The sequence below is a fragment of the Eublepharis macularius genome, chromosome 16 (genome assembly GCF_028583425.1).
Source record: "Eublepharis macularius isolate TG4126 chromosome 16, MPM_Emac_v1.0, whole genome shotgun sequence".
Lineage (NCBI taxonomy): Eukaryota > Metazoa > Chordata > Lepidosauria > Squamata > Eublepharidae > Eublepharis > Eublepharis macularius.
Window position 1 is genome coordinate 15,812,328 of NC_072805.1, and position 26,989 is coordinate 15,839,316.

The 26,989-nt window shown below is 44.8% G+C and overlaps 1 protein-coding gene across 1 annotated transcript in view; it reads right to left on the reverse strand.

Moving 5' to 3' along the window:
* LOC129344289 (fatty acyl-CoA hydrolase precursor, medium chain-like) overlaps positions 1-24,452 on the reverse strand; it is a 29,243-nt gene extending 4,791 nt beyond the window's left edge. The window contains exons 1-11 of the mRNA XM_055000865.1: positions 24,278-24,452; positions 15,077-15,281; positions 12,650-12,794; positions 11,235-11,368; positions 9,188-9,341; positions 8,608-8,712; positions 7,578-7,682; positions 5,104-5,139; positions 1,111-1,251; positions 927-1,007; positions 377-524 (exon numbers count right to left, since the gene is read on the reverse strand). Of these exons, the coding sequence (XP_054856840.1) occupies positions 377-524; positions 927-1,007; positions 1,111-1,251; positions 5,104-5,139; positions 7,578-7,682; positions 8,608-8,712; positions 9,188-9,341; positions 11,235-11,368; positions 12,650-12,794; positions 15,077-15,281; positions 24,278-24,338 (1,315 nt within the window). The 5' untranslated portion in view covers positions 24,339-24,452. The remainder of the gene's footprint in view (positions 1-376; positions 525-926; positions 1,008-1,110; positions 1,252-5,103; positions 5,140-7,577; positions 7,683-8,607; positions 8,713-9,187; positions 9,342-11,234; positions 11,369-12,649; positions 12,795-15,076; positions 15,282-24,277) is intronic.
* Between the last annotated feature and the right edge of the window lie 2,537 nt (positions 24,453-26,989).

The window sequence follows — 26,989 nt, forward strand, 5'->3', positions numbered from 1 at the left end:
GCCATCTGATCCACCAGCTTCCCCCTCTCCTAACCTCTTGGACTCCCACACAAATGGCCTCTTGCCCGAAAACAGCTTACCGCATCGTTCCCCCACCATCATTTTATCCTCTCAACAACTCAATAAGTAGGTCAGGATGAGAGAGGGAGTGGGCCCAGGTGACCCAACAAGCTTGACTGTATCAGGCAATGTGTGATTCTGCATTAGATCCCATCTCCACCACCAACTTTTCCTCTCAACTGTTGCTTGAAGGGCAGATTCTTTGTGGAGCAACTGGACTTCAGGGTCTCAGCGATGAGCCAGTCTTTCCACCATTCTTCTTTTGCAGATCTCATGAGACCCATTTCTAATCCAATCTATTGCAACAGAAACTCACCTCTGTGGAATCTCGCTGTTTGAATGCCAGGAGCCACAAAGACCACATCTCCAAACAAGTCAAGAAGTTGGTCCCGCAGTTGTATGGGGTCCTCAATATCCTTCAGATATTCATCGAGAATGATGTGAGCGTGTTCGGGGGCAACAGTCTATCACAAGCAAATGAAAAATCAGGGAGCGTCATTGGCCTCCTATTATCTCAAGAGGATTGCTTCTGCTAAGGCTGACAGTATAAGTGAACTATGATCCCTTTCTGCTGAAAAGCCCAGCATTTCTTTCCCTGTAGCCCCTTCATGTGGGTGTCCCAGGTGGTAGCCAGTGCGTCACAACCCAGATTTTGGGGGGAGGAGGGGTACCTCCTTTTACACTCTGAGCAACCACTGGGTCACCATAACAGATCTTGAGTAGTCCCTTCCACTGCACTGCCATCTACTTCTCCTACCCCTTTCCTCCCTAATTATTTTTTTAAAACAAAGTAAAAGTCCTGTTGGGGCAGAATGAAGTCAAGGATTGTTACAAATGTAAAATGAACCTGAGGATTCCTTTCTCACCGTGAATTGTTCTGAGCCACGAATCACAGTATTTACTGTTGCTCTGTCTAGGCCTCTTGTGAAATCTGGAAACTGGAGCACCTAGAAGTGTAGATTTGAGATATGAACGGTGTGGAAGCCTAGGGAGTTTCTCAAAATGCAAACAGCCTTAAGGTGTGCATTAAAAATAAGAGAAATGTCTTACACTCGGAATGATCCATCCATATTCATGGTTATTGACCCCAATCATGTAGGGTACATTATTGATTTTTTTCTCTGCTAGGAGCTCCTTGGGCAGCTTGGTAAAAAACACACCATCAACTACTGCAGGGAAAAAGACAATGTGCTGGAATGGAAAAGGAGGGAAAGTTAAGAACGTCAGAGTAGCACCTGAGTGGATATTTATTTCTTTGCAAGGATGTTTTTAAAAATACCACCTCTCCAGAATCTACTTTATGTCAAAACGGCCGGCACAGATAATCTAAGCAAAGCCAAAACTGACCCAGATTCCCAAGCACCTAGCTCCCAATGTCCCAACACAATCCCAGCCTCCAAGTTCAGTGGGTGGCCAGGAGATAGGAAAATCAGTGGCTGGAGGAGTTGCCCACCAGCCTCTCTGCAGCCCACAGAAGGGGGCTGGCACACTATTCCCCAAAAGGGAGGGCTCTGCAGGCTGTCCAAAGCACAATTGGAGATAGTCAACTGTGATGAAAGAGCCCACTGTCCAGGAGGCAAGGAAGAGTGCTGTCCATGGCAGCCCCATCCAAAATGCCCAGAAAATGGCGAGATCTTTGTTGCACAACAGGGCTGTCACAAACATTGGAGCAGATCCTACCCAGATCCTACCACACCAATCAGCAACGTTCAGCGTCTTCTTCCAGCCTAAGGAGATTTACTACAACTTAGGTGGCTCTTCTGTTAGAGGAAATGGGAGGAAGGCTCCTTGGTGGATGGTTGGATCCACCCCAGTGAAAAGAAGATGAGGCACGTCTTTTGTGCCCTGTTTGCCCTTGGAAGGGTTTTGTGGGGCTCCAGGGAGCTTGCCAGGCACCAAGCCAGTTCAACACAGCTGTGACACATCCTTCAAGTTTCTCAGTTCTGCGTCTCACCTTGGAGCTTAGTTGGCCTCTTGCCTGCCCACTTTTAGGTTGTTCCCATCTGCATCTTCCTCATCTAACTCACTGTCTCCTAGACGCTTCTCTTTCCAACAGAAAATAACTCTCTTTCCTCTGGTGCATCCAATTGTGTCCAGAAGCTCTGCAGCTGAAGACCCAACCCCTTGAGTCAAAAGGCAAAACACACCAGTGGAAGCAGCTTTCAAATGCTCAGCCAACACGAATGGAGAGCCGATTGTGGATTCGCACTCAGTGCTTCATTGCTAGGCTCATTTTGATGTCAAAGGGTCCATACATCCCCTTCCAGAGTCACTGATTGTTGAGCACCAGTAAAGCTGGATCAAGGCTGAGCTGTTGGGCATAGCAATGTTCGACATACCATTTCCATGTTGGTTATACTAAGGGTTGTCAACCTTCAGGGGAGACCTGGAGATCTTCTGGAATTCCAGCACTTCTCCAGCGGACAGAAATCAGTTCCCCTGGAGGAAATGGCTGCTTTGGAGGGTAGACTCTATGGCATTATAGCCCACTGAGCTCCTTCCCCCCTCCCCAAACCCTCTCCTCCCCAGGCTCCACCCCCAAATCTCTAGGAATTTCCCAACCCAGAGTTGGCAAGCCTTACACTATCAGCTTTCAAGGCGTCAAAGAATTGCATCAAAATTCAGTCTGATCTGGATCAAGGTGTTGGGGGAACTAGGGTTGTGAACCTTACTGGAGAAAAATGTCTTGCCAATTTAACAGAGGCTTAATGGGATGTTATTTACCAGATGATATTATTTATAATGGGATGTTATTTACCCAGGTGATGCTATTTATCTCCAACTATGAAAAACTTCAACTGCTCATTTCCTCATCTTACACCTCTGCTAAAGGGACAGGACATTTTCCTCCAGGACAACTGGCAACTCTAGAAAGAAGGAACGTCTTTCAACCAAGTGTGTGGCAATTTAATTTCATTCACTCTAGTTCCAGGATCAATCCCAGGTTTGAATCCCCGCTCTGCTACGGAAGCATGCTGGGTGATCTTGGCCCCGCCACTTCCTCTTTCAGCCTACCCTACCTCCTAGGGCAGGTTAACATGGGGAAGGGGAAGAGTACTGTAAGCGTGGCTCCCCTGCCTGAGCCACCTCTCTGTTCTGCAGGTCACATGTCTCTCTGGCATACTGTCCTCTTGTTTGGATAAGATAAGGGAGGAGAAAGCTAGACGTGTCTTTGGGCAGGGCACTGGCCCAAAGTGCTCGTACAGGAGAAAAGCGGGATATAAATGAAGTAGGCAAGCAAATAAATATTGTTCTGTATCCCTTTCTTCAGCCCATAAAAAGTCTGTTGCATAGACTGGGGAAGATGGAAGGAATTGCAGTTTGTTCAGGTAAGTGCCCTGCCCAAAGGTAGGGGTAGCTTTCTCCTTCCTCCTCCTCATCCAGCCAAGAGCACAGCATACCACAAAGACATGTGACCTGCAGAACAAACAGGTGGCTCAAGCAGGAGAGCCAAGCTTCGGGCTGCTGCAGAGAAGGGGCGCCGACACAAAGTCTTTATCCAAGTTGACCTCCAACAGAAGACCTTCCAAGCCCCCCAATATGACAGCAGACATGGGTTGTATACAAAGACCCATCCACCCAGGTCATCCATCCCAAGTGGTTTTCTGTGCACATAGATCTGGGACTCAGTGAGCGGCAAAAAAGCGAGAGGAAGTCATTTGCCAGGAAAAGGAAGAGCCAGAATTAGGACCTTTCTGGTGTCCAGGTTAGGCACATGGACAGCAGATGAAGCAAGTAGGGGACAGGGAACACAAGCCAGGAGGTGTACCATAGTGAGGAACAAGCCAAGGGTCAGAGCCATGAAATAAAAGTCTGCTCCACTGGTGAGTGACCTTGTTTTACCAATCGACTGCTTTTCTGAGCATGTGTGCAGAGAGGGAAGCAGTATGGCACCCTTGTTCCCAACACATGCGCACTAGGAGCAGGTCCTTCCAAAAAGCCTCAGCAGAAATGTGACACCATAGAGTTCAGCCTCTAAAGCTGCTGTTCTCCAGAGGAACTGATCTCTGTAGCCTGAGGATCACCTGTAATTCTGGGAGAATTCCAGAACTCAGCTGAAGGTTGGCTCTTGTAGTCCCAACCCATAGGCTGAAGACCACATTCATCCAACTAACACACATGAAAGTGTGCAGAGAGGTTCCTGAAAACAGTCACTAAGGTCACCAAAAAAGACCAACTCAGAAGGGTTCATCTGGACAGCTAATCATTTCTCCCAGACCAAGAATGACTTCATCTCTAATTTCTCCACCTTTGTCGTAGTGACATATTTAAAATTCATGCCGTAGTAGAATCCTCACTCTGAAGTAGTGAAAGACACTTGGGCTGGGAACCAGCCTTTGTTCCCTGTCCATCTTGCCTTTCCTACTTTGAAACTTAGAATTCCTACCACTTCCCCACTTCTGCAGAGAGATTTTCAAGGATAAAAAAAGGACTGCATTTTTGTTTTTCAGAATAAAACAAGCAAACCTTAAAGAAGAGAACCAATTTGGTGTAGTGGTTAAGAGCAGCAGGACTCTAATCTGGAGAACCGGGTTTGATTCCCCACTCCTCCACCTGAAGCCAGCTGAGTGACCTTGGGCCAGTCACAGCTTCTAGGAGCTCTCTCAGCCCCACCCACCTCACAGGATGTTTGTTGTGGGGATAATAATGGCATACTTTGTAAGCTGCTCTGAGTGGGCATTAAGTTGTCCTGAAGGGCGGTATATAAATCAAACGTTATTATTATTATTATGGATGGCGTGTCTTATCACTTTAAACAGAAATACAACCCCCTTAAACTGTTGTTCAGCTTATCTGAACATCCAGGACGACTCCCTGAATGAGCTCACCAGCTTCTTGACCAAGTTCACAGCTGCGCCTGACAGCTACCACAGTCATCAGCGCAGTCCAAAACCGAATGCATCTTTTAACGAGATTATTTTCTTGTCTTTAGTTCATTTCCTCAAGCAATCTTTTTTCCGTATTGCTTTAAGAGACAGCTATCTGAAGAAGCGATCCTTGGAAGGTCATGGGCAGGCCACAGGTCAGCAAAGAGGTACTTACTTTTTCATCTTCCTCCAGATGGACTGTGGTAAATTCCTGGAATTGCAAGAGAAACCACAACAGGGGATTCATTTGTACACTTACGGACACAGAGCTCTCAGAATTCTCCTGCACAAGCCCCACAGGAACAGCAGAAGCTGCACAAAGAGCATCATGGTCTAGAGGGGAAAGTCCATCTCTAATAAGTATCTGCATTCTGATAAGCATCTAAGGGACCCGAGAGTTCCTCTGAGTACCATTTGAACGACACTGATCATCTAAGCAGAGCCCTTGAATGCTTAAATATGTTCCGTTCTCAAGGCTGCTCATTAATAATAATAATAATAGCTGTAGTAGTAGAAGTAACAACAACAGTGTGTCTATATTCCACCCTTCTGGACAGTATCACAATCAGTGCAGTGAAGTCAGTGTAATGATTACCCCCACAATACAGCTGGGGAGCTGGGGCTGAGAGGAGTGGCTTACCCAAGGCCACCTGCAGACCTCATGACAATCCAACCAGCAGCATGCTGATTCACAGCCCAGCCACCTACCCACTATGTTACAGTAGCTGTACTCTATGCTGCTGGCAACAGTTTGAATAACTTCAAAGGGAGACTCCAGGTGATTCCAAGGTTAATTCTATTCATTTAGAACTCACTCAAGAAGGGCAGAGTTTCACTGTGTTTTATCTTGCAATCTGAGTTTGGCATGGAAATGTCACAGCTTGTGCTTTTGCATTTCAGAGCTATTTCCCCCCAGTGTTTACACAGACACACGCGCACACAAAAACACACACAGACCATTTTATGTAGGTATATAATATGCGTGGGTAGCATTTCATGCATCTGAGAGAGTTCATGAAAAGCTGTCAAAATAAGTATGTTAATCTTGGATTCTTATCAGAGAGAATTTGTTTTTGCTGTGACATAACATAGCTGACCGCGCCTTACGGTTTTTATTAATTCTTTTACATGTTTCTGGACTGTGACCATGGAAATAAATGACTTGGTAACAGAAATCTCTGAACAGTCTGTGTTATTTTCCAGCCATCATAACAAAGTGTGTTTGTTTAATGTATTGTCGAAGGCTTTCACGGCCGGAGAACGATGGTTGTTGTGGGTTTTCCGGGCTGTATTGCCGTGGTCTTGGCATTGTAGTTCCTGACGTTTCGCCAGCAGCTGTGGCTGGCATCTCTCTGAAGATGCCAGCCACAGCTGCTGGCGAAACGTCAGGAACTACAATGCCAAGACCACGGCAATACAGCCCGGAAAACCCACAACAACCATTGTGTTTGTTTAGTTTGTTTGTATTAATAACCCTACACCTTACAAGTGAAGACAGGGACATGGCCCCAAATGGCATTCTATCTTGAAGTCCCCCATCACCTCCCTGCAAAGTTCACCACAGAGCTCTGCTGCATCGCCAAGTACAGAACTCAGTTGAAGTTCAAGCTGAAGGCACCTGCAAAGCTCTGCATCATTTCAACCTGAAGGCAACTGCAGAGCTCAAGGCAGTGCAAACTGCAGTCTCCAACAGAGCTCTGCATCAGCATCAGAAGAAGGCACCTGCAGAGCTTTGCATCAGTGCAAGCTGCTAGCAACTGCAGAGCTCTTTGGCAGGGCAAATTGTAGGGATCTACAAAGCTGTGCAGTGCTGCAAAGTCCAAGCATCTTCCTAAGTGCCAGTATTCTGGTCAAATATGAGTTAGACCTCAGAGGAGAACTGAACTGCGCTGCACAGTTCAACCCAAAACAACATGAACTAAATCATTGGACAGTTCAGAATGAAAATTCAATGTTTCCTGTTGGCATTCCTTCCAGTCACAGTAGGCAGTCTTCATCAAGTGTGCCCTTCAGATACTGGGAAAGGAGTGTACGAAGCAGTCAACGTTCGAACTAACCCATTATGAAACCAGAGGCAACATGAATGACCAATTACATAACCTTCATTGTATGCATGACGATGCCCTTACTACTTTTCCTTAACCTTAGGAAAAAATGGTGCTTTTGTGCCTCCATCAAACTGGTTATTAAAATGTATAAACAAACGAGATCCAGTGTGGTGTGTTGGGTAGAGTGTCAGACTAGGATCTGGGAGACCCAGGTTCGAGTGGTGCTGTGGAAGCTCGCTGGGTGACCTTGGGCCAGTGACATGCTCTCAGCCTACCCTACCTCGCAGGCTTGTAGTGACGACAGAATGGAGAAAGAGAAAACAATGTAAGACAGTCTGGGTCTCCACTGGGGAGAATAGTGGAGTTTAGATTAAATAAATAAACAAATAATTACATCATAATGCTCTTCATCACCCTGCCTCCATTTACCAATGATGTAGAGCAGGGAAAGAATACATGGTGACATCACAAGAAAAACTGGCTATTACCCCATGTGATGTGGAGGGGGGGACTTGACATTGGGCACCATTTTTGGCATCAGGCCTGTGTTGTTCGTAACATGAGGTCTATACGAAAGACTGCCAGATTGCAATATATTTACCATCTTGAGGGTGGTCTGCAAAATTTCATCTTCTGTCTTCCCCTTGAGACAACGAACCATCTCGCTTGAGCTTGATGTTTCACAGCCGGCAGATTCTGTGATTTTCTGCAGTCAAGAGAAAGGTATTTGTCACCATTTTCATGTATTTTTGCTAAGTTAACTATTGATTATATTATATTCACTTGCAGTGAGATAGGCGGATTATATGTATCATCATCAGCGTGCTACAGGTGTCCGTTTATCCTTCAGAAACTCTTTTTCCAAATATTTTTATTTATCAACAAATAGGGGTACAGAAAATGGGGGGGGGGGGTTAAAACAGTTTAAAATGCACATTGCAAGGACTATTGAAATATAGTAATGATATGGTAATTGTATGACATTTAAAATATAAATTTCAGATATTCAACTTACTCGTAATACTCAGTAATATTTCCTCTTTTCATCTTAATAAATCTCAACATTAGATAAATAGGCATTTACAGTACAATCCTAAGAAGTGTTACACCAGTCTAAGTCAATTGAAATCAATGGGCTTAGACTGAAGTAACTCTGCCTAGGATTGCACTGTTAATGAATTATATATATTAGTTCATTTAAAATGGGGAAAAAAACTATTTAGTATTAACTGATGGTGCTAGAGTGTGCCCTCAAGTCATAGCTGACTTATGGCAACCCCTACCACGGTTTTCATGGCAAAAGACTAACGGGTGGTTTGTCATTGCTTGTCTCTGCAACCCCATCTTTCCTCCCTGTTTTCTCAGCCCTGTATGTGTGCTGTGTGTGGTTTGTGCTTGTTTGATTGCCTTTTATTTCCCACTAAATTAAGAAACTTTTCCTGTTCAACATCTACTTGGTTATTTGAGAGTTCTCTAATGAATAATCCTGGTATACATAGGTGGAGAATCCCAGTTACTCCCTCTAGTTTACCTCCTTAATGTTAATTCCCCCAAGTAATTAAGGAAACCTCCTCTTTGGGCAACAACAGGTGCCTTCAATTTCAGTTCTAGCACTCCCTTCAAAAACCTACCTTAGCTAGCTTTCCTGGATGAAGGTCTAGGAGAGCATCAAGGAGAGACACGCCACTTTCAGAGATGGCTTTGTGGAACAATCCCTTTGCCAGTGGAGATAAGACCTGAGAAGGGAAGCAGGAATATCAGTGATGGCCTTTCTTCCACTCTCTCTATTTTCATTGCCCAGTGATTGCAAAGCTCCTCAAGGGTTCCTCAACGGGAAGTTCTGCAGTGGAGGATACGTTTCCTTGAAAGACAGACAGCATTACTAACTTTCTCTGCAATGCACAGCCAAGTGGAAGAGGAGAGTGCTGGGTGTATTTTAGGCAGCACCCTTGGCTAATGGAGCCAATGATTAGGCTCGGAGGCCTGGGCAACATCTCTCCTCCCCAAATTTTCTGCAATTGTCTGCTGTTCCTTGGAAGTAGAAAGGATGGAATCCATCACTTTTGTGTTCAACCAGATTAACGTGATCTTTCAAGTCTGAGGCTGCAACTAGCAATCACGCCCAAAGCTTCTCAAAACAAATGCTTGCTCTTCTCCCTAGCACTGATAAACTGAAGGTGTTTCAAATCTTAGTCATCATCAATAACCTACCAGGGCAGAAGCGCTGATTCCACCTGCAGATTCACCAAATATAGTAACAGATCCCGGATCACCTCCAAACGCTGCAATGTTCTCTTGGATCCACTGGAGAGCTGCCACTTGGTCGAGAAAGCCCCAGTTTCCACGAGCTGTTGCGTCACCAGAACTGGAAAAGAGGAGAAGCTCAAGAGAGACATATGTAAGCCTGTCCTGGAAAAAGGGTTTGGGGCCTAGGATCTAGACTGCAGATACATAGACAGACCAGACTGGCAGATAACTGAGCTGTACCTGGGGTTGTGTTAAGTTGCATGTTTAGCAAAGGGTCATGGGACATGCATATAAAAAAGAAGTCACCTGACTGGGAGAGGTGGTATAATACAGGACTGGGCTAGCTGAAAAGACTGGAGGGTGGAGAGCTGCCGCCGCTGGTTGGAAGGCAAAGCTCGTTTCCAAGCTTTGGAGCTAAGAACATCATAGAGCTGAAACTACTGGCTGGAAGAACTGAACTCTTCTCCCTGGAAGAACTGCAGTAGCTGGGAAGAGCTGAAGAAGCAAGTGCAGGAATTGCTGGCAGCTGAACTCATTGACTGCTTGAGACCAACACCCTAGCACAGAGCTGCCCCACTTCGTCTTGCTAGGAGAAAAGGGGGACTGCTCCTAGGGCAACAAGCAAGCCCCAGGATTCAGACAGCAACTTCACAGAGTCCTGCTGTGGCAAGGCCTTTTGGATATTTGGGACGCTGTTCCAGGCAAAGCCTCTAGCCAAATCTACCGAACTGTCTGCGTACTTTACCAGGGGGTTGTGAGTAGGACTGTACTCTGGGGTCACTGGTTACTGATCCAGTATTAATAACTTTGGGAATGTTTTCATAGTTGTGTAAAAATAAATTGCATCTATATTTGAATGGGTAAACATGTTGAACTTGGTCCTTGGGACTCTGGGGGTTACACATACACAGCTATTGGAAAGTTGATGGCAAAGGACTAGGTCCAAATGTACCATGCCAAAAAAGGTTTTTTTTTTAAACTTCTCAATGAGGTTCTGACAAAAGAGAACTGGTGTGCTTTCATTTATTTAAAATATGTGAACGTTGAAAATTGCCCATTACTTAACTTACTGTTTACCTTCCTCTCTCCAACTGCAGATTCCAGGCACTGATTTAGATGAGGAGTCTGAAACTGATGGTACCAGAGCCAAATGCGGCTCAAGAAAATAAAACCTTTTAGTGAAAGTATATTGGACAAGTCAGTGGAATGTTAGAAAACCAGAAAGGCAAGAAAAGCTTTTGATAGCACTCAAGGGCTTCTTAGAATTTTTTTCCTGAAAAGGAAATGCTAAACGCGAACAATTACCACAAATCCGCATGTGAACCATGTACAGGTTTATGCCGGCACACTAAAACCGTTGTACAAGATGCTCCTGTGCATATTTACTACTTATTGTGAGACGTCGCATGTGCCTTGGCCTAATAAAGGACTCCCATCTACCAGTGCCTGGGAAGTTGAAATGTTCTGTGTTATTCATCAACCAATTATCAGTAATGTTAAGCTGTATATTTTTAGCGTTGCAAATTGGCTTCCTTATGCTGTTCTGAATGCTGACATAGTTTGGTTCTCTAATGAGAAAAGTTGCAGACCCCTGATTTTTAGCACCCCTCCTGGCTGCTGGCAAGGCACCCCCTGACCATCTCTGCCACCTGCCTATCCATGAACAGAAGATGCAGGAGCCCTCCCAGGCTCTGTGGGGAAGCACTGCCCCCACCATCAACCACAGGAACCACAGGAAGCAAGGGAGCTGGAGGAGAAAGATGCATAGGTAGGCAGTTGTGGTAGGAAACACAGGGGGATGGGAAGAGGGGTGTGACAGCAGGCAGGGGAGGGTCTCAAGAACTTTCTCCCTGGGCCTTCCAGGTACTCTCTGCCCAGAGCCCCACAAAATCTGGAACCAGTCTTGGTTGTCCTTATGGCTAGTGAAGGATAAAGTGGGACAGTACAGTTAGACTACAGGGATGGGGTATAGTGTGTTAAGCTTTGAAATGTTTGGTGCAGAAAGTTTTACCTAAAAAAGCCAAGGATGCCCAGCCGGTATTGAATCGCTACAACGACCACGTCTTCAGAAGCAGCTAACACCGACCCGTCGTATGTGGAGGCCGCACCCAACAATAACCCCCCTCCATGAATCCAAACCATCACCTGGAAACAAAAATTTTAAAAATGTTATTTGCTCAGTACTTTGTTCCCTAAGCGAGAGTCCTCCGAAAGGGTCAGAATGCATTCCACACATGGGAACCCGCTCCTACCAGGATCCTCCCGCACAGGAAAAAAAAACCCTTACCTTCAAACAGAAGGCTTCTGTGGTGATTTTTTCGCAAGATCAGGGCTCATTTCGAGGGGGGACGCACTGGAACACAGTTCCGGCAGTTCCCCAAAGAGGTCACATGTCAGGTGGCCCCACCCACCTGACTCTTGGCCATTTTGGTCCCGTTTCAGCCTAGATTGGAGCTGAAAGAGCCCAGATCGGGCCTCTGACGGGTGGTGGATCACTCTCCCACTCAGCAGTGGTCCGATCTAGATCATTGTGGGCCCCTTTTCAGCCATTTTCTGTCCCTTTTTGCCATTTTGGGCCCAATTTCAGCCCTGAATGGCCAGGATTGGGTCCAAAACAACCAGGATAGGTGATGTCAGGGGGTGTGGCGTATGCAAATCAGTTATGCTAATGAGTTCCTCCAGCTCCTTTTCTATGAAATGACCCCTGCGCAAGATTGTATTTCTTGCCAGTTGCTTCAGTCATAAACCACAACGGCTTCCTCAGTAAGCAAACCTTATGCTTTATGACTGAAGTATTGACGGTAAATATATTCTTGTGGGAAATCAAAAAGAAAGCCTTTTCCTTGTCTGATGGGCAGGTTTTCCCTGAGTAAAGTTAGCAACTGGAATATGAGGAGTAAGGGTCAAACTAAACATGCAGTTTGTTAAAGAGTTGGGTCCAGTTCCCCAGACCCAACTTGGGTTCCCCACAATCCCACAGCAGCTGTGGGGAAGGGCTGTTAAAAATAAAGGAGAGCCCAAACAACTTCAGAATCCATTGCCCGGGGGGGGGGGGAGCTCCTCCTTCCCGATGTAAGCTGTTCCCTGATAATAGAAAGATTTCTTGGTTTTCTCTTTCTATATTCAAATATAGGTTGAAATTAGGCACCACTTCCACATGCAAAGGAAGTGGCATCTGTGTATCTGATGGTAACATCATTATGATGCTGGCGAGCGTGCGTGCAGGCCAATGAGTCCCTGTTTCCTCCTTTATTTTTTCCCTGCCCGCCAGGTAAGACGTGGTGGGCATGTTCACTGGGGGAATGGCAGCCCTGACAAAGAGGTAGTGTAGTATAATGGTTAGAGTGTTGGACTAGGCTCATGGGGGAGAAAGGGCGAATATAGACAAATAAATGCCGTCCCTAGATTAGCAACGTCTGTGCTTACCGGTAACTTGGGTTTTGTATCCGAACGAGCCACTGTGTAGACATTTAAATACAAACAGTCCTCAGAAATAGTCAATGGAACATGTTCTTTTCTGGTACTAAAAGCATCCGACAGAGTTTGCCCCGCCACTGGATCCTGCAGGCACCTTAGCAAAGCAAAGCAAAATTCAGCCCAAATGAACAGATTTATTCGGTACAACGGGAGCAGAGTGTTTCCTCATAACCATCTCTAATAAACTGATAAAGGAAATTTCAGCAGCATAAGACACCTCTGTATGGACAGCAGGAACTAAAGTATTCCATAAGTGGGAGGCATGGAGGGAAGCCATTTGGGGGCAAACCAGCAAGAAAATGGAATCCTAGAGTGGCAGCCATTTTGAGATCAGCTGAAGGAAGAGTGGTCACAGATCACACTGGTGTGAGGCGAGTGGTCACAGATCTCTTTGTCAGATGCATCTGGCAGGGAGAGCTGTGGTTGTCGAAGGCTCATACTGCATTGGAATTGGATGGTCTAGCTGTTTGGCTGCTACAAACTAACAGGGAAACTCCTTTGAAGCCAACTGACCCCCACACCAAAAGGAGATGTTTACATATACTAGCAAAGGAATGTTTTGGCTGCACCCTCCCCCCCCCCTAATTGCCTCTTCTCTCTCCTCCTCTTCTCCTCCCTCCTCTTCTATATTTGACCAGTCTCTGTATCATGCATCTGACGAAGAGAACTGTGATTCTCGAAAGCTTATGCTACAATAAAATTGGTTAGTCTTAAAGGTGCTACTGGACTCTTTTTGATTTTGCTACCACAGACTAACACGGCTAACTCCTCTGCATCTATAAAGTACAATGTTACCTTGATGGACCAATGGTCTGATTTTGCTTCACTATCAATAGGGTCATATGAGGAAAACACTGAACTTAGGGTTGCCAGCTCCAAGTTGAGAAATTCCTGGAGATCTGGGGGGTGAAACCTGGAGAAACCTGGAGAAAGTGGGGTTTGGGGAGGGAAAGGACCTTGGCATGGCATAATTTCATAGAGTCCACCTCCCAAAGTAGCCATTTTCTCCTGTGGCCTGGACACCAGTTGTAATTCTGGGAGATCTCCAGCCCCTACCTGGAGGCTGGCAACCCTAACTGAGCTTCACAAACCCGTATTTTCCTCACAGAGTGAATTCAGGGGGAGGCTATCTTTACACTGATTGGGTCAACACATGTTCCCACTATGACAAAGGGTGTAACAACCACTGGTGTGAGGCGAGTTAACATCTTGCTTCCCCTTGAAAGGGTTAATGTGTAAAATAGCGGGCTCTTTTTTGTTTTGTTTTTGCAGTTGCATCATTTAAGGCAGGGGTGGGCAAATTGCGGCCCGCGGGCCACATGCGGCCTGCTACAGAGTTTTTTGTGGCCCGCCAAGACAGTAGAAAAGTGTGATAGGGTACATTTGTCTCATTAAACTGATTCTAAAATTAAATGTGCTTGCAGCTATAGATGATATGAAATTAGCACAATAAATAAATTGAATAAAACTACCACTACTTTATTTAATTTATATTTATTGATTTTTATGATACAATTTATACCTTTTCTGAAATGCAAAGTTAACTAATGAATGCAATCATTTTAAAAGGTGCGGCCCTCCGCTAACCTCCGCTCCCACAAAGTGGCCCCCAAGCCAAAACAATTGCCCACCCCTGATTTAAGGGCTTTGGCCTAGCTAGCTTCTTATCAGTCCAAGGTCCAAGCAGTTTGCTTCTTGTAAGAACATCTCATCAGAATTAGGAGGGGAGGCATGTTTAGATTGGTGGTTGCTGTCACCTAGCCTGAGGGGTTAGGAATTATTGCTCCAGAGAAAGGAGGTGCCTGCGATTTTATAGGTAGGCCAGAATCTATGTTGGAGAAATTTCCAGCTGTAGATCACGCTATACTGTATCATGTGGTGGCTGTTGGAAGCTCTGTTAAGTAGTAAAACCTAGCTTTATTGCTTTACTCTTGGTGTGACTTTCAATATCTGTTTGCTATAGCCTTATTACTTTGTCTGTTTGTTTAACAAGGAACGCATGCCTGACACGAGGTAAGTGCCAGGTTCCCTACCTTCCTGGCGGGAGGGGAGAGGGACCTGGCAGCCCTACTGATCTGGTCTACCAGACATGCTCTGGGATATCCAGGAGAGCAAGGGAGGCCTGGTTTGGATTGGGTGTATAGATAGGGCAGGGAGAAGGGGCCCTCGTTGCTTCCACCCTCACTGTTTCTCCCTACCTGAAACAGACCCACGGAGCTGCTGTTTGCTGCATTGGGGGCCTTCCATATAGCTTATGTAAGTTTCCCCAGTAGGACAAATGGTTCCCTGTGGAGTTTTCAAGCCTTCTAACATTCCTGTGAAAGCGCACGGTTCTTTCTTGGAGGGACCTTGAAAGATCCTACTGTTGGGACTCACATGGGTGGGTAGGATGTTGCATCTCTGAGACCGCTCCATGGTTCAGCCGGTACCGGTGGGGCAAACCGCAAATGTCCCACCGGTGGCTTGGCATAGGGAATTCCAAGGAAAACATCCACATCTTTTTTTAGAGCACTGACTTTGATCTGCTGGCCCCGGAGCCTCCCATATTTGGTAAGCACTTCTGGAGGAGCAGAATCACGGCCTGTGCAACAAACATGAAACAGATATCAGTGTATGAGCCAGGGAGTTCTACACAGGGCAGAATTTCCTGCAGACAAAATGTGGAATTCTGATACCAGAAGCAGGGCTGGACATGTCTCAAGGTAAATCTGGCAACTGTTCAGCGCAGTTGTGGCATCATGTGGTGCATGAAAGCATAAACCCAGCACAATTTCTCCTCCTGTGCATTTTCTGCTTCATTGATAATGACTAGCACAGCGAAGAAGCACTTTTATTGCAATTTTTTAAATACAGAACAAATATCTCTTAATTGTATATGGAACAACTAATGCCTCTGTCTTGACAGAAGGGATTAGACATTAGGAATAAATAAGCAAGGAGCCTGCAAGCGATTGCTTGGAGGGGTCACTTTATTTCCCCCTGTATCCCCTTCCCCACTGTATGTCCTCTTTCTGTTCTCCTGTCAACCCACATATTCTTTCCCTTTTCCCTGTTTCCTTCTCCTCTTCCCACTCACCAATCAACATTTCTTTTATGTGCTCCCTTTATCTTCAGCTTTATTTATTCTTTACTTCATTTATATCCTCTCTTTCTCCCCAGTGGAGACCCAAAACAGCTTACATGGTTCTCCTTTATTTTATCCTGACAACTCAGAGAGGTAGATTAGACTGAGAGTGTCTGACTGGCCAAAGATCATCCAGTGAGATTCCATGGCAGAGTGGGGATTCGGACCCGGTTTACAAGTGACGTCTTACCCAGGTTGGACACTTGTCAGTTTCCCTCTAGTTTTGATGGGAAATGTCGGCGTCCTGGTTTTACAGCTTGGCTCTCCATTACAGCTGCAAGACCAGGATGCCTACATTTCCCATCAAAACTTGAGGGAAGCTGACAAGTGTCCAACCTGTGTCAGGTGTCAGCTTGGCTTTCAGATTCTAGCCTGACACTCTAGCCAATACACCGCACCGGACCTCAGCTTTCCCTCCTTCTATCTCCTGGTTGCCTCTCCAGGAGAAAAGTCTGCACAAATTGCATGGTACCAAGTTGCCTGGTTGTTGGCGTTACTGGCCCTGGCGAGTCTTCCCTCCAAGGTTTCCAGGCCAAAGAAGACTTGCACCACTATTCTCTCACATCCATCAATATATCTAATGCTTAAGAAAAAAAATTACACATTTATTTAACTATTTTTTATAGGTAGCAAACATTGGAAAGAAAACGAATAATATTGTATGCTAACTATCTTTAACATCTATAATAGAAGACTTATTTGATATCATTGTACAATATCTATCTTTATTATGTTTGTAACTGTTTATTAAGCATCATTTAAATTTAAAAAAAAAATTAAAAAAGGGAAATGTACAAGCTGCTTCTGCAGAGACTTGCTTGAGGTACATCACAAAGTCAAAGCAATTCAATAAAATCACTAAAGACAAACAGGATTTATCAGTAATCAAACCAGCCATAAAAATAGCACACAAAAAATCCAGCAGCCTAAAATTATATGTGTGAAACAGTCCCTGAAGACAGAAACGGACCATAACAACAGATCTGAGACCATGTTTGGTGTAGTGGTTAAGAGCGCGAGACTCTAATCTGAAGAACTGGGTTTGATTCCCCACTCCTCCACTTGAAGCCAGTTGGGTGACCTTGGGTCAGTTACAGCTCTCCAGAGCTCTCTCAGCCTCACCCACCTCACAGGGTGGTTATTGTTCCATGCAATCAGTGGTTCGAATGTCCCTCAGCCAATTCAAAGAAGAGACAGACGCAGAGTCCTGTGAAAGAAGCAAGCCTACTACATTTATTAAATGTGGAGGAGCATTAGTTACACAGAGAGTAAAGGGATCACTCGTGCCCAACGCTCATCAAAGCTACAATAGCTGTGCAAGATGTTTTATACCCTTTGGTTCATTACAATATTGGGGGTCCCATTGGTTCAAGCATAATTGTGACCCCCCCATTGGTCTGTCCCAGTGACCACCTCCAATGATCCAGTGGTCCCCTAATGGAAGAATAATTCTGGTCAACACCACAATTATAATATGTCCCAATTAGCGTTGCTTATCACTTTAGTACATAGTTTTATCTTTTCAAGGAACATCTCTTTCCTCTCTCACACTTTCCCATTCATAGGGTTCTCCTTATTTCCTGCCCACTTGACAGTGTAACATTTTTCCAAGGGCGTCTAAGCATCGCTTCAGCAACCTTGTACTATACAGGCAGAGATTGTTCCTTTTTGGGTATTGTGGGAGGGGAGCAATCTCTCCTCCTTTAGAATGTGTAGAAAGCTAGTTTCGGTACCCCACATCAATTGCTTGGGACTTCTCACAGCCTTGGGAGATTCCGCTAATCTAATTAACTTGAAGCAAGCTCAGTTCTCTCGCTGAGTGGTTTATTGCCCACTCCTTTGTCCAGAACTTTCCTATCTGAGAGTAACTATTCAGATCCTCCCATTTCCTGCTGGCCTCTCTTGTGTATCCTTAACTATTCTATGGTTACATCTGGCATGAACAGTTCAGAAAAAGATTTCCCTTATCAGCCTGTAAATGTGGCATAGCGCATTGTGAATGCAGGTGCCTCTTCCTAGGAGCAAGCTTGCGTGATAAGCAGGGCTTTTTTTCAGCTGGAATGCAGTGGAACGGAGTTCAGGAACCTCTTGAAAATGTTCACATGGCTGGTGGCCCTGCCCCCTGATCTCCAGACAGAGGGGAGTTTAGACTGCCCTCCGTACCGATCCAGCAGGATAGGCCCAAATCAGGCCTGGATCAGGTGGAATTGGGCCTCTGCAGAGCGTGGGAGCACTCCCGTGCTCCACAGCAGCCCGTTCCAAGCCAATTTGGGCCCGATTTGGCCTGCTTCAGTCAGATTCGGGCCCAGATCATGCCACTGTGGAGTACAGGATCACTCCCATGCTCTGCAGCGGCCTGTTACAGGCCGATTTGGGCCTGATCCAGGTCGATTCATGCCCAAGTCAACCCCTCCCCACGGAGCACGGGAGCGCTCACAAGGACGGCCATGGACTGCATGATGATGTCACTTCCTGGAGCAGGTAGGTGCTGGGGATCCCACCACCCGCCAGAAGGACAGGGGAACCTGGCAAACCTAGTCACAAGTCTTCTGTCAGTGATAGACAGGTTAAAGATCTCATACCAAAAAACACACTATTTTCAATGTCTGGGAAATAAGTTTTTAAAAAGTCAGGTTTCTGGTTGAGGTGACAGCTTAGGGGGACATTATTATTGAAAAATCTTTATAATATTATACTTGATATAAGGTTCTATTTCTATATTGATGATAGTCAGGAGGATATTGGTAAAGATAATATACAAAAATAGATTCTTTTATAAAGGTGATTAAATAAGGATTGTCATAGTGCCAGATCTTCAGTAGATTGGTTACCGAAAATGATATATAAAAAATAAAACAAAACAATGATTTGTAACCATTACTCAAACACTTATTAACCTACTTAACTAATCCCTCCTTCCCTTCCCCCCTCCCTCTCTTAACTCTATTCCTTCTTAAAAGAAAAATATTGATTGTAGCTTTTATTAGAACTGTTATTAACTAAGATAATCCCTTCCTTCATTCCCCCCTCCCACACTTAACCCTAATCCCCCTTTTTTCCCAATGATATTAATACCTAGATGGGTAAAATAATGAATATTTTACGTACTGATAAATAAACTATGGTCTAAATTATGCTAAACAGTTCCCTGTAGCCTAAGAGATACACCCTATAGATGATTGATATCTAAATATATACCAAACTTAAAGAACTGTAAAAAAAATAAATGGGAGCCCTATATGAGCTCCACTGCCTCCCCCCCCCAATACCTCCACTCCTATATGATTTTTAAAGATTATATGGTCATAACATATTTACATGATATTAAATTTTGCATTTAACTTGCATTGTTACATCACATTTTGTTACATCAAATTTTATTTGCTCTTGACTTGCTGGCCGCATCTCACTGGAATCCTGCTTCCCCTGTATGTTGGCAAGAGATTGGGTTCTTTTCTGTATGGTACTGTTGCAGTTCTTAGGAAACTCGATACCGAGCTGTAGCAAAAATAATCTTCCAGATTCCTGGTCTGTAACTTGATAAGTAAAGTCCTGTGTTTTAACATGAAGTTTTGAATAGTTGGTCCATTTATATTTTATCTGAGCTTCCTTAATGCTTCAGTTATTGATCTAAGTTCTCTTCTTTTGTTTAAAACTGAAGATGGCAAGTCTGTAAGTATTGAGATAGGTGTTCCTTTATAATGGATTGAGACTTTCTTCCTTGCTATTTCCAGGATTTTTCTCCATATTTTCCCATCTGGAATTGTAGCTAAGATATCTCTAGGCTTCTTTGATTCTGGATTTTTTTGGGTTCCCATGAGATATGGGCACGAACGGGGGAAAAACCTCGAACAGGCTGTTTGGTGTTCGTTCCTGACGACGAACATGAATGGACGAATGGACCTGAACATGTCCCATTAATGAACATGTTCGGTGTTTGGTGTTCGTGGGTGCCAGAGTGCCCCCCTTAGCACTTAGAGAGCCCATATTCACAGGGAATGTGCAGCAGGCTCTTCTCCAGCCATCACCCAAGTTTGGTCAAGATTACAGTATGGATCTCGGAGTTATACATTCCCAAATTCGACGCCCCCAGGAAAATCCCATTCAATACAAATGGAGCCACCCTCCAGTTCACTTTGGTCCCATGCGGTGGACCTGAAGGTGGGCTGCCTCCCCTCTTGGGGGCAGGGGGTCTGGGTGCTGGCCAGCAGCACCCCCCATGTCCCCGCCCACCAGGCCTACGGACGGGGCGACACTTATCCGCTCAATTGATTGAAGGCGCCTCAGTGTCTAGTTTCCCGAATGGTAGCTGAGCGCAACGAACAAGGCTTCTGCCGACCACCTGTTCAGCTGGAATGGCGCATCACGAACAGCCCGTTCATGAGCAGCCGAGCGGCCTGTTTGTTGGTTTTTTCCGTTCGTAATGCTGTTCGTGCCCATGTCTAGTTCCCATTCAGTAAGCTGTTATCTCCATATGTACAATTTTTCTTGTAGTTGCTTGTTCTCTTGTTGTAACCCAGATAGTTCAGACTGTAATGAGGTGCTTAATGCTAGTGCTTGCCCAGCAATATGTGCTTTTTTACCTAAAGCCGATTTTATTTCTGTTAGCGGATCTGTCAATGGTTGAAGCAAAGTTGACATTTTGTTCACTATTTTTTGTTCCATATGGGCCAGAAATTCAGTAACCATGGGATCGGCAAGGGTAGTTAAATTGCTCCTACCTCTGCTGCTTCCGTCCGTCATTTTGATTGCAGCACAGTTTTTCTCTACTGCCTGCTGCAAGTTTGGGAAGAAGTCTTGCAGTCTTTTTGAGATGTTTAACTTTCCTTTTTTCTTCCCCATGCCTTGTTTGCCCATATTCTTCTCTTATTTTGATTTTTAGTTTTGTTATGACGATGTACAATGAGGAATGAGGGCGGGGAGGGACGGAGCTCTCTTCTCAAGCAACCTTCTCCTTCGGAGCCGGTGCCACGCCCCAGCGTGTACATTTCCTACATTTATTCAATTATTTACTTCATTCTATTCCTTGCCTCAATCATCAACGAAAAGGGAGACTGCAATGAAGAAATCAGAAGAAGATTGAGACTTGAAAAAGCAGCTGTGAGCTAGAGAGATCCATAAAGATAAAGATGTCTCTCTGGGAACCAAGATCAAGATAATCCAAACTATGGAATTCCCCAGTGCCATGTATGAATGTGAAAGCTGGACAGTGAAGAAAACTGACAGGAAGAAAATTGATTCATTTGAAATGTGGTTCTGGAGGAGACAGCTACCATTTGCGGCTACTATGGACAGCCAAAAAGACAAATAAGTGGGTACTAGATCAAATCAAGCCTGAATTCTCTCTAGAAGCTAAAATGACAAAACTAAGGCTATCGTACTTCGGTCACATCATGAGAAGACAAGATTCTCTGGAAAGTCAAGAATGCTAGGAAAAGTGGAAGGCAGTAGGAAAAGAGGAAGACCTGAAATGAGGTGGCTTGACTCAAAGAAGCCACATCCTCCAGTTCGCAGGATCTGAGCAAGCCTGTTAATGATAGGACATTTGAGAGGTCTTTCATTCATAGTGTCACCATAGGTTGGAGGTGACTTGACGGCACATAACACACACACATAGTCCATCTTTTTCCTCTGTGGGGAGTGGCTTCCAGTTAGGGTTGTCAGGTCCCTTCCGCTGCGGGATTGGGGGGGACCCGGTGCTTACCTAGGGTGATCTTGAGCATGCACAAACAGTGCAAGTGCTCCTATTGGCTGTGATGACACTTGCAGGTGCAATGATATCACTTAAGAAAGTGACATCATCATAGCCAGCTGGAACGTGCCCACTGTGCGCTAGCCCTGGAGGGTTTTTGCCTTCTGCTTCCATTCCGCAAGGCCTTTCCCCCACTAACTAGGTGAGTGACGGCAGGGAGCATAACCTGGGAATGGGGTTTTTCCCCCTCACAGGGGGACCTGGCAGCCCGACTTACAGTGTTGTCTTGTCCTTCATGTTATCCTCACAACAAGCCCATGAGGCAGATAAGGCTGAGAGTGAATATGACTGGCCCAAGGTCACTCAGTGAGCTTCTGTTGCAAAGCGAGATCTCCAAGATCCCTAGTCTGACATTTTTATCACACTGTATACTTTTTCAATAGTGCTTCTTAAACCAATTCTAGGTCTTCCCCATAGAAATGCAACAAGGGGATTAAATCTCCTCCCTAACTTAGATCTGGCTTGCATTGTGCTGCCTGCAAGAAAGAACTTTCTGAGAAGACTGCTTTGTGGGGGGTGTCCAGCAGGCTGGAGAAAAAAATGCCTTGCCTCTTTAATAGAGGTTTCATTTTTGGAATGGGCAGTTGGCGCTTTTCATGGCATGGAGGCTGATAAAATCTCATGGAAAATATCGCTTGGGAAATAACTTCTCAGTAAGCCTCTATTAAAGGGACAGGGCTTTTTTTCCCCCTTCGGGCTTTTAGCAATTCAGCCGCTGTAGTTTCAGGTTTGGAAGCTTCCCATGTAACAGTCCCTTGAACTCCCTCCATGCCCTCCATGCATCTGACAAAGAGAACTGTGATTCTCGAAAGCTTATGCTACAATAAAATTGGTTAGTCTTAAAGGTGCTACTGGACTTTTTTTGATTTTGAACACCACAGCAGTTGCTTCACTGCATGCTTACATGCTCATTTCTGAGTATCGGACCTCAGAGTATCGGACCTTGAGAAAAAAGCCTTTTTCCCCTGGTCAGTTGGCACCTCTCACTCAGGACCGGAGGGACTTTCTGAGGCCAAAGGGGTTGTAAGAACTCACCCAGTTCTTGCACCCGTCTTTTGTGTGCCCTGCATTGAGTCCAGCTTTCTTCTGATAAGGCCCCCTCTTCCCTTCCCCAAACTTTTGAACATTGCAACCCAATGTAAGAAAGTCTTCTTAGAGTCAGCTTTCTCTGCACCATTTAAAGTGAAATACTAATCTGAGTTACCCTTAGTAACTGAAGTCAGTGCATTTAGAAGGGCGTAACTCTGCCTGAGTAATGCACTGCTAAGCCCTTTTAATTCCAAACATCACAAATATCACCTTTCTCCTCCTTCTCCTCTGTTTATTATTCTGTAAGGTATATAGTAGAACAAAAAAGGCCTTTGAATCTTAAATTTCAGCAATTGACTCCTGTGCCAACATGGACATGTAGAAACAACGCATGGACAGCAACACGCTTGCTCCCTGCTTTGTAAATTCACTCCAAATAAGCTTTCTTGACCAATATAGACAGGAATATCTTCATTTTTATACTATTCAGGTTTTTTTTAAAATGATGAATATCTGAATTTTTGTTCTGTACAGTATCTATCCTGGTTTTCTTTCTTAAAGTTTCCTAGCAGATCAAGTAACAAGAATGTAACATTTCATTCTTTTACCATCAAGTTTTATCTTAGTTGCCTCTCCCCCCTCGATGAAACTTTTATAACTGAGGGGCAGCATGTCACAGGAGACCAGGGACCTTGGCATAGATGCTGGCACAGAGCCTGGCACTAGTTGGAAGAGACTTTTCTAGCCTTGACAAGCCACAGAGGGCACAGATTTAAGGGGAAAGTTCGATTTCAAAGTTCCACTTTAGGCCAATATTCCATCTTTTGCCAAAGATCAAGGGCAAGACCCCAGCACAGATAAGACAGTGTAATCCTAACCAAAGTTACGCCCTTCAAAGTCCATTGAAGTCAATGAGCTTTAAAGTGTGTAACTCTACTGAGAATTATACCACAAATGGCATTTTTGATGCAGATATGCAAGTTCTAGTCAAGCTTGGTAGGATAACTACCTATCATGGTATGGTCTTCCAAATTAATGTCCATGGAACAGATTTTAGAACCCTTTGGAAGAAATCCATGCTGCCTGTATCGCTGGCTGATTTCTTCTCTGTGGGATTATTTGTGGGTGTTCCCATAAAGTGTTAGCATCTCTTCTGCAAAGTTTAGATAATCCAAATGCTGGGCAATATACTTCCCCATAATTTTCTTCCTGAGCTGTTAAAGAAAAATGCTGGGCCTCTGGATCGGTGGGCAAATTATCCTAAAGATAACAGTTCCATACAGATAGCCGTGTTAGTCTGTTATAGTAAAATTAATGCTTTAAAGACTAGCAACCTTTTTTTTCAATGTGAGCTTTTGTGAGTCGAAGCTCCCTTCCTCAGATGCATAGAAATCTATATCCATCAGGCTGAGTTAGACACCCCGCCTTCTTGTATTTAAGACAGCTTGATGGATGTACATTTCTAGGCTCATGAAAACTCAAGCTGAAATAAATGTTGCTAGTCTTTAAGGTGCCACTAGATTTCTGTGTCATGATATTAAGGGTAATAGTTTCATGTCTCACCCAAGCAAGTCCTTTCCCAAACAACATCATTTTCTTTCCAGCTCTATTTCTGCAACAGGGACCCAAAACAAAATAACCCAACCAGTTTCTCCCTCCTTAAAAATCTTACCTTCTGCTACCCATGCAGCAAAGATCAGCAGGACCAAAGAAACTCCCATTCCACTTGACATGGTGAGTCTGCCCAGAGACACCTGTAATGCAAGTGCTGGATCTCTTTAAATAGTCCACTGAAGTCCAAGGTTCACTTGAAATAGAGAACAGAATTATATTGAATTTCAACCCTTGCCAGCTGCACAGTCTGAGGTTAATATATCCTGCAACTTATTGGAAATGGGCCAAAAAAATAGCTCCCCCTTCTCTGGCAGTCGAAAGGTTTTCAAACAACACCAAAGAATCTCAAGGGAGGGAGTGCTGTTGAAACCTCTCGCTGGATTTATTCTTGTGCAGTGATTGGGCCACAAGAGGACACACGGGGTTGCTTGCAAGACACCAGTTCAGCTGGCTTTTATTAAAAGCTGTTCTGCGAGTCCCAGGAAATGAGCTAAAAAATCATGGAAGAAACCTGTTGTACTATAAGTCTGAAAGTTCTTGGATTTGAATCTCCACTGCCATGAAGTTGGCCTTAGAGAACCTATTATTTCATGACCTTAGTGCCCACTCCCCCATGTACTGTATACGGCAACAGATCTGCAGCTGTACAGGATGGTTTTAAAGACTGCAACAACAAAATAGTATATGGGCTTTCATACTCTATAAAAGTGTAAGTTGAAATGCAAGGAGCCTCTAGTGAAATGCAAGGAGGGGAAAGGTATAGAGGCCCCTACCCCACGCACTAATAAAAGTCTGCGATTCCTAGTCTTGTTAACCCTGTGGGCACTTTTGGCCTTTTGAGTGGCTGCCACCACACAATGGCTACCATGATGTGCTAGGCCCATGTTGGAGGTTGCAAGCCAAATTTCTTCCTATGATCTTCCTACAGTGGAGGAAACCATTTCTCAATGAGTGCTCCCTCAGACACAAAGGTGAAATCTCCTTGGCTATTTTGAAGAACCTCTCACTCCATGTAGGGTACCAAGCTCCAGTTGGAGCCTAGCGTTCTCCCAAAATTACAACTACTCTCCAGACTACAGAGGTCTGTATGAAATAGCTTTCCTGATGAGGTCAGGAAGGCTCCCACCCTCCTGGCTTTCTGCAACTTATGTAAAACCAAATTATTCGAGAGGGTTTTCCTAATAGTGCTGTATTGTAACAATACAGTTCAGGAAGATACTTGAGTAAAGGGTTAGGAGGAACTGTGATCTATTCTACTGCGTATCGTTTGTGCCGTTTGATGCTATAAGTAGGATCCTACTATGCAGTGTTTGCATTGTTTAATGCCTTATGTTAATATCTTTGTTTTGCTTTAGTTTTGTTTTCAGATTTCTGGTTGGCATCAGATTCCAAAAATCCAAATCCTATTGCGTTGTTCATTGGATGTTCCATCCTGTTGATTGTATCGACTCGCCCTGTGTAATTTGCCTTGAGAAAGGCAGACTGCAAATAAAGTAAATGAAATAAGTAAATAAAATGTGGACATTCAAATTCAGCCACTAAAGGATTTGGCATGCCCGTGCTTCCAACTTCATTATGCTCTGATTTGTGTAGGGTGGGGGGAGGACTGAAACTAAGCCTGTACTCTTTGAGGTCTTTGATTTAAGCTCTGAGTTCTGCTGTAACCTAGTTCCTCCTCTGAGGCCATCCCTAGAGACTCGTGGTCTACTCGTATGTGGTTGCATAGCTGGCAGAGCAATAGGTCACTCATTGTGTCCATGTCCACAAGATTGTGAAATGCCTTCTCCTCATGAACGGGGGCAGGTCTAGCAGGTGGAGAGAGTGTCATTGCTCTAGAGAGAAAGTCTACCAGTAGCAAGGCTTTGTCTCTGGTGCAGACGATCTGGTTGTCATATTTTTTAAACTCTTACCGTGTATTTTGTAGGTGTCCAATAGGCTTAGTAAAAATTACTATGTCTGAATGGACTATCCCTTGGGTGCAAAATACATACCAGTAGAATTTAATCATAGCAAAAGCAATTGCAGTAGCTCTACTTCTACGGGAGCATGATTTTGCTCAGTTGCTTCTGCAGCCATGGGTTGCTCTCATTGCCACAGACTGGCTCCCAGACCATCTCTGAATGCATCTGCCTCTACTCCTAGATAGTTCCTTGGATCAAGGATTGCAGCAGTGGAACAGCTGGGATGGTGTCTTTGAGCTTGTTTAGGGCTTTTCTCCGTAAATATCTCCCCTGCCAGAGAATTACAATTTTCCAATAACACCCAGTCAGTCGTCGAGACTCACATGGAATGTACTGGGCCAGGTACTGAAGGGTGTCTGTCTTTGAAAGCCTTTCTCCTTCTCCGGGGAGGGCATTTTGTTGATTGCCTGCATGCCAACAGCAGGTGCAACATGATCTTTGGGAAAGACACGGCCCATGTACTTGACAGTTTCTAAGACTGTTCTTGTTAAGCCGTGTGCCTTTGTATCATGCTGTCCAGGGCACATTTAAAAATGGCGTCATGTCCCAGTTGCTGCTGTCATCTGTTGTGTGTTGGACATCTTGGCCCCTGCTGACACATGCATGATTCTTTGGTTGGAAACTAGCATGCCGCACCCACGTCATGCTTTACAAAACCCTCATGTTTGTAGGTGGACTTTGCATCAACCTTTGACTGGAGCCTTGTACGTGCCAGACTCTCGCATCCCTTTTTCTCCTCACCAATGTGGCATGTGCATAGAAGCGTCTGCAGCCTGCCCGTACTGCCCACTGTTCTCATTTCCTCCACC